At 39.0% G+C, this 8518-nt stretch overlaps 1 protein-coding gene across 1 annotated transcript; it reads right to left on the bottom strand.

Annotated features, from left to right (window-relative positions):
• Window positions 1-4634: 4634 nt before the first annotated feature.
• Window positions 4635-8246, bottom strand: LOC101862627 (calmodulin; the record flags this gene model as incomplete). The annotated part of the gene is given in 3 exon segments (XM_013090709.1): window positions 4635-4814; window positions 6692-6840; window positions 8153-8246. Coding segments are annotated over 3 exon segments (272 nt in total), but the record flags the coding sequence as incomplete, so codon positions are not given.
• Window positions 8247-8518: the final 272 nt, after the last annotated feature.

Genomic DNA, 8518 nt, shown 5'->3' with positions numbered 1-8518 from the left:
TTTTGACCACTGCTTGCCCATCAGACAAGCGATCCTTGATCCCACTGGCTGGGCCGTTGACAAAATATGGCCGTCATGCTGCTAACTTGTCATGACCAGCATACCACGGCCTACATATAGCACAGTAAAGCTTGGACAGACTTGCTGGTGTGTCTGTCCCCCACAATTCTTATAATGTGGCATGACAGGGTAGAATCAGGCTCTTGTCAATTTTTGTGCTTAATGGAGTTTTTGGTATTATCTTAAAGCTCGTTCATTTGTTGGTGGAATTAGGTTCTCGTCAATTTTTATGCATATAATGGAGCTATTTATATTTTCTTAAAGCTTATTCAGTTGTCTTGCTTTTGATGAAAAGAATCCACATTTATTTTAAATAGAGATTGAGATATTTGCACTTGTATGGTTTGGGTCGCCTGATTTCAGAAGTAAAATTAGCAAGGATGTTGTCTAAAAAATTGGGAGACTTCTAAAGCTTGAGTGTCCATGGAAACTGAAAATAGTATAATCCACCCTGAAATGTGCTTTGAAATAGAAATAAAAGGTATGAGCCAAAAATAACCCCAAATTCATAAAAATTGCTCTATGAACAACCACAAAAGATTTGGTTTCTTTGATTTAATTATTTTGACATGTAGATCTATCTGATGTCTCCACGATGCCACACAAATGTTTTGACTGTTGGTGCAGAGAGGAGAATTCACTTCAAGACATCAGCAGCACAATACACAGTATGTGTTCATGACCTCTGGCATCGATTGTGCGGTGTTTTTGCATGCAGCTTTTTCTGATTTGTGAAAAAAGGATTGTAGTGCACAGACTTGTGGCAGTGCACCTGTAATATTTATTCTATGCAAACTGCCAAGTGTTAGTGATTAAAATTCATTAAACTTTACAGCTTAGCAAGACACCTCTCTTTGCATCTGACCTAAGGATTTCATCATCTACTTTAAGCCCCATTTCGTATACATGATACATCAAAGTCAAATGTTTTGTTTTGAGTAATCTCAGTGAAGTAATTTGTACCAAAACGACCAGAAGTATACAAGTCATTACTCTGTGTTACATCTCCTGTAAACAAAGTAATTATTTCTTTTGTCTTCAAGATTATTCCAAAACAAAACTGTAATAGTTAACAGTTGTAGGTGATTGGAGGATAGCCTCTTATAGGTCCTTTTTCTTTTTTTTCCCACTCTGTTGTTTCTCTCTCTCTCAACTCTCTGCCTTTCTTTTTCCCTGCGTTAAATATGATTGTTATTGTGTCGATGTGCTTTTAGTGCAGTACCACCATGAAGATAAATTTTGGCCCACCGATCAAAGCTTGTTCTCCTATTCCTTCATTCCTTTTATTCATGAATGTATATTATCTGATATTTTCCAATTTTTACCTGTTTCAATCTCATATTATGTCAAATTAGCTTTCCAGATTTATCTAATGAAATTGAAGACTCATGAAAGAGTTGGAGGCAGTGAGAGGGGGGAGAAAGTGATGCATTAAAAGTTGGCCCCTTATGTTCTAGAGACTTTTGATTCTATAAAATTGAACTATTAACGAAAAAAATCACTGTATTTCTCTTCACTGAGAGTAGTTGGGAGAGTGGGCTGGTAGTTCTTGTGTCATTCTCTTTTTTGGTATATTTCAGTGTCTTGCCTAGCTAATGTACAGTGTGGAATGACTATGATGGTCGTCCACTCTTTTGTAATAAGTATCTGCTTCTATACTATACAGTTCTGCATCAAAGGAGAATCTTTCCTTGAAATCTGTAATTTCTTTTGGCTCTCCATATTTGTGTTTCATTTCACACAGAGGCCTTACTCAGACTGAGTGAGCATTGTTTGTCCTCACCCACTCACTCAAAAAGATAGTTTCTGTGTTGATATAGGTTTCTCTTATGATGTGTGTTTTATGTGACACACTCCATCAGCACTACTTATTTTTGGACAAGTTACGTGAATTGATGCGATTTTGGGAGTTCAGTATGATTCTGCACCTGGGTTGTTTTAAGAGATATAGTGTAAGTTGCAAACAAATCATTCAGTTCTATTGTTTCCTTTTGTATAAAAAGCTTTCAGGTGTATAAAAGAAAGAAATTAAAAACTTTACTCCCTCTATTTTTTTCCATTCCAAGTCTCTGAACCCTTTTGATGTAAAACAGAAAACTGATCAAGAAAAAAAATATAGTCCCATACCACATTTGATACCTATTCAAAATACAGCTCATAGTCTTCAATAATTGTTGTAAAATACAAGATTCCCTGTGCTTGAAGAATATAGATGAAAGAAAAAGAAATGTGTAGCCTACTCAGATAGAAAATGAAAAAGTAGGTCAACTATGGAAAAAAATTCTTTGCATCACTTATGAATCATCATATTTATTATTACAATTTCTTTATGCTCAGAATTCCTTAACTTGAAGTTCTGACCTTTTATAATTTTACAGTATATGTGAGGTAGCGTGGTGAAATCAGGTGCTCATCAAAATAATGAAAGTCAAGAAACTGGCATTTTCCGCAGGTTTCGGAATTTTTATCAAATTTTTGTTTTTTTGTTTAATATCTTTCCTGCCAATTAAAGAACACATTTCAGTGCGGATTTTACTGAAAAATGTTGATTAAAGGCATAAAAAATGTAAAATTTCAGCTTCCACAGACTCTCAAACTAAGGAAATGACTCAACTTAAGCGGCCATTTTCTTGCTTATTTTACATCTGAAACCAGGAGACCCCCACCTCCTTCAATCGCCAATATCTTGACTTGTTTCCGAGATAAATTGATTTCTTTTTCATCACAAGCAAGGCAAATGGAGAGGCTTTACGACAATACCAATAACTCCGTATGCCCCAAAATTGACGAGCGCCTGATTCCGCCGCGTAGTGACACATATGGCTTTGAAACATTTTTCTTGAAATAGAACACACAAGTTTTAGTCAGGTGGGTGCTTTTGATGAATGGGATCTTTTTTTCAAGAATTCTCCTGTTTTGGGCAACAAGACTTTCAGAACTATAGAACAGATTCAGTAATTAAAGGTTTTGTTGTATGTTTTAGTATTAATATATGACTGTCTCTTTAATAGAGTTCAATGAAAGTGTTGCGTATTGTTGTCTTGAAAAATTTTCCCAGTTTTAGTGCTTTTGTGTTAGTTTGTTTCCCCCCTTTTTTGTTTGTTTGTTCAGAAAGGAGGTTGCATTCAATGCTAATTTTAACTTTGTATCATAGGTCTGCATCATTGGAACCAGTTACAATTAGCAGTTGTATTATGTTTGTACACAATAAAAGTTTAAAAGTGAAATGTTGCTTTGTCCTTATACTCTTATTACATGTTTTCATTTTATTATTTTGGGGGCTCTCGTGGCCTAGAGGTTAAGGTGTTGGCCTCTCATTCAAAAGGTCCCGGGTTCGAATCCGGGTAGCGACCGAAAAATTTTCTTCTCTAAAATTGTCTTCTTTCAACTCCTTTCCTGCTCTCTAGCAATGTTCTGTTGTCTGCTTTCGTTTCCACTTTCTGCCCCCACCCCCTCACCTCCTTTGCCCCCTCCTCTGGGCTCCTGACTCTTTCTGCGGCCTTTCTACTGCTACTCCTTGGCTCCTCCTAACTGCTGTCTTTCTGCCACACCTCTGATCTTCTGGTAGGAAAGATCTACACCTAGCCTTCTCGGACAAGGGCGAAAAATCTCGGAGGGCCTGTGTGCAAGTTGCGCACGTTAAAGATCCCTTGGTGGTCTAAAATCGATAAGAGTAGGCTTCGGCTGCAACCCGGGCAAAATTCAAAATTTCCTACCAACTGAAAATATCGCTCATATGACCTTATGCAGTTGCGAGCGCCGTAAAAACACTCACCAAAACAAACAATTTTATTATTGTTGTCATTTTTATGAATCTCTTTCTCACTCCTCTGATCCAACACTGATGTCTTTCTATTATGTCGCCATCCTCCCCCTTCTCTCTAATCTCACAAACACTTTCTCTCTCTCCCCCTCTCTCTCTCTCTCTCTCTCTCTCTCTCTCTCTCTCTCTCTCTCTCTCTCTCTCTTTCTGTCTGCCTGTCTCTCTCTCTCTTTCTCTTTGATCTATCTTCCAGCATCAGTGGTGTATAATTTGATTCCTCGCCATTGCATACAAAAATGTGAATTTAGTTCTTGCATGGATAAATCTTTGCCTGTCTGTCTGTCTGTCTGTCTGTCTGTCTGTCTGTCTGTCTGTCTGTCTGTCTGTCTGTCTGTCTGTCTGTCTGTCTGTCTGTCTCATTTACACTGTTCTTTGTACGAGTTGTCAATTTGTAACAACACTTTTGCATAATGTATGCGTCGGTGCAAATTTTGTAACAGCTCTGTATTATGTTCCACAGCTAGGTTCTTGATATAGATAGATCGGATGGTTGATAGGTAACGTGGTGTGGACTACATGCACTTCTATTTCTCTTACGTGACGTTCCTTTCATGAAAAAATAGTTTTCTATGGGACCTCCTTTGTGCCGACTTGGTGCAAACTGCTCAGCATCGATAAAAGTAGAAGAAAATGAGTCCGAGGCAAAATGAGAAATGATAAAAGGAACAGCGACTCGTACAAGCAAACGTTCACACACATTCTCTGTCAGCGACTTTTATCACTGGTACAATAAGTAGGCCTAATAAACAAACAGTTTGTAAAAAGTGTATTTATTTATTAAAATACAAGCTTGATGCGTACGGGGTCAACACAATTTCGAAACTATTGATTGTGAAAATGGATAATGAAAGAAATGCAAAATAATGGCGTTCAATGATCGTACAATTTTTGGATAGATGTGGTCACTTTGACGTCACCATCTTGACGAATTCTGAAAAAAAAGTAAAATAAACGTGAAATAGTGAAAACTTCAACTGTGTGAAGTAAACTTAATTGAATTTGGTTCTTGTTTTTATCCCTAAAGTATTTTGGCTGTCCCAAAATTAAGGTGAAATTGACGATAGCTCGTCATAGGCTGCTGCATCGATTTCCAATTTTTAAAAATAGTTGCTCTGTGGCTTGTACATTGCGTTATATCTTTAACCCTATCCGTACGCCCTGGGGTCATTTTGTACCCCTGGGGTAGTATTCTTATGAAGATCTGTTTGAAACTTTCAGTATTTCTCAAAAAATATTTTTGACACACTGCTATGCAAAGCGTACGTATCGGATTAACGAGTAAATTTCCTCTTTGAAAAGTGGTGGCACAGAGTTCCCCACGTCGTACGGATACGATAGTAAAATACGACGCACGGATAGGGTTAAGCTAAAGGACCTAGCGGATACTTATTTATGTCTGGCAGCAGACCAAAGGCTATGCTGTGGTACATTTTAATCTATACCTGTATTACACTAACCAAACACATATTTGCTTATTTTATCGTATGCGTATTGCAGTTTGCCTTTCCAAGTTCAAGGTTTAAAAAAATCTCCCCCCCCCCTGGGGCAGTGCCACTGACTCTAGTGTCTTTAGGCCATTCCGAAAGGGGGGATGTTTCTCGTTCAAGCACAGCAGAATTGTAAATTGGCTGATTCATGTCACGCTCAAAACTGTGCCTGATCTACAACCGGGAACTGCTGCTTTTTCTCTCCTAATCTTGTCATTTTCCTCTACTTATTTTGTATGTTTGTCACTCTCTTGTGACCTGCTATTTCCGGGGTGCCTTGACAGTCGAAGCAGACCTTGTGCTGTTGAAGCTAGAGAGGAGAGCAGAGTAAGTCTGATTCCCTGTAAAGACTTCTCTGTTGACACCCACCCCTTGGCGCTCATATGACCTTATGCAGTTGCGAGCGCAGTAAAACCTTCTACTGTAACAAAAACAAAACAAAAACAAATCGAATTGAAAAATCTTTAAAAATAACGGATTTTCTTTGGTCTAACCTTGTTTTTGGTTAAGAGAAGCTGCCAAAAGAAGACACATAAACTAGGATTTTATTTTCTTTCGGTTTACATCTGTCTTCGGATCAACCGTGTTCGGGTTGAGTAGACTCCACTTCACATTTTCATAAGATATCTTTATTTCCAAGGGCGAATTAACAGATAGGGGACGAGGAAAGATCAATATGATATAATATATATATATCTATTTTATATTTTGCATTTTGGAAACACATGTGTCACTTTCCCCATAAAACTACGACAGCTACATAGTTGAAAGTTGGCAAGTACCTGCAAAAAGATAGATAGGTCCCCATGATTGAGCCCAATTTTTTATTTATTTGTTTCCTGAATTTAGAAAAATATATTTGACAAAAAGTTTCCGTCCTTCTTTGGCCTTTGTGATTATTCAACTGAGAAACGAAAGAAATCTGCGTAGCTGTCCTCCACAGCAGAAGTGCCGGAAGTGATATTTCGCGAGGCGCATTTTGTTTTGAGAGTGTAGATCTAGATCTAGATCCTCTAATTTTTTGCATCTCTCAAGATTTATTGCTCCATTCCAGTAGAGTGTAAATAAAGTAGGCCAGTGACTTTCAGTTGATGTTAATGCACCGATCATTCCTTTTATCGTAAGGGGGTCCAGGTAGTTAGATGTTATATGCATGAATATAAATACACTCAGACCATAATATATTATTATATGAAAGTATACTACCCACACATAAAGATATACAAATCACACACACACACACACACACACACACACACACACACACACACACACACACAAATATACCCTCCCACACACACACGTTTATGCCCCTCAATACCTTCATAATTAACCTGTCCATCGGCGTCCACATCAGCTTCCCTGATCATCTCGTCCACCTCCTCGTCCGTCAACTTCTCGCCAAGATTGGTCATCACGTGCCGTAGCTCCGCCGCCGAGATAAAACCATTGTTGTCCTTGTCGAACACCCTACAGAGAAGGCAACCAGCATTAAAGAGCAAATTAAGCTCTACGTCACTTTTAACAACATTCATACTCTATATATTTTTGTTCTTCGGCTGTCTATCGATACCAGTGCTGACTAAAGCTTTTTGCCTGGGCGGATGACATATAGAGAGGTAGTAAATTACCTAAGTACTTATACTTCCCTTCTTTTAGACCGTGACTTTTTTTTACATGTTCGAAAGGAGAGATACTGTCTGTACATTTGAAATCAAAGAAGATTTAAGGGCGTGTCTAACATTTTACAGGTGTGATGGGGATATTCCTTGTGGTAATCAGTCTTGGAATTTGGAATTTTGCCACGGTGGCGGCCTAACAGCCTTCTCTTCTACGATTTTCAACCACCAAGCGATGTTTAACATGTGCAAGTCATATTATTGCAGTCGGAACCGCATCACTGCATTATTTCAAAAGAATAACATACGTGTCCCAGAGTATCAGCATGAGTGAGGAGCAGCTCATCATGTTTCTTTTGATCTGCCAGAACGATGACATAATTTCGTGCCCCCCCCCTCCCTACTCCTGCCCTTTCTTTAAATCCGATCCCTAAACCCAAGAAAAATATTCCTTGGTTATGTCAGTCGCCTTTTTAGAGAAGGGCAGTAGCTCAAAGGTAGGCCTACTGTCTGTTAGATACCAGCAAGGCGAATATAACAAGGATCAAAACTGACTGGATATGCCGGTACCACTACCACAACCATAATCAGACAGCCACTGAAATAATCAGTAGTATGGATACCTTGCAGGCTTTGGTGCTGGGAGGAACTAAGCACTTATGGACCTGTCCGGTGTGCAATGACGTTGTTGCCCAGGAAAGGTAATAATACAGGTACAGTCTAGACGGTCAGAGTATAAGAACGTATAGGGTACATTGTAATACCGGTACCACAGTGAGCCTAAAAAAAGCACACACGAAATACATGCACATCCAAAAACACACGCACACCCATAAACACACACACACACACACACACACACACACACACACACACACACACACACACAAAGACACACAAAGACACACACACACACTGAAAAGTGATATGTAAATTCACTGCTCACTGGCATGTACTGCCTCCCCTCCCCTCTCCTTTCCCACCCAAGTGTTCATAATACATGTAATACATTAGAACATAATGGTGAACGATCATTTAACATCGAGCGCTACCGTAACGTCAGCCATAACCACCACCAACAACAACAGCAGCAGCAATAGTAATAACAGCCATCATTGTAAATGATAATATCCTGTTGCTCATATTGCTATCTTTTGTCTTACTTGAATGCTTCCCTGATTTCATCCTCTGAATCCGGTTCTCTCATCTTTCTTCCCATCATTGTGAGAAACTCAGCAAAGTCAATAGTTCCATTGCCTACATGAGGACAAAAATAGCAAGTGCGAATGGGGTGGGGGTGGGGGTGGGGGGAGGGAGTAAGATGATGTTATCAGTGAAAACCTGGTAGAAAGAAAGTGTTGGTCAAATGGAAGAAAAAAGAAAGTCAGCCAGACTGACAGAGAGATGATCATGGGGAAGAGGACGGACGGACAGACAGACAGAGAATAACCGTAGTGTAAGGTGCTGAAGTATAAAACAAAAGAGAATTTGAATCATAATGACATCACACAAGTTAACATGACATCACG

This window comes from Aplysia californica, unplaced genomic scaffold (genome assembly GCF_000002075.1).
Source record: "Aplysia californica isolate F4 #8 unplaced genomic scaffold, AplCal3.0 scaffold01435, whole genome shotgun sequence".
Classification (NCBI taxonomy): domain Eukaryota; kingdom Metazoa; phylum Mollusca; class Gastropoda; order Aplysiida; family Aplysiidae; genus Aplysia; species Aplysia californica.
This window is presented reverse-complemented; position numbering and strand designations above follow the sequence as displayed.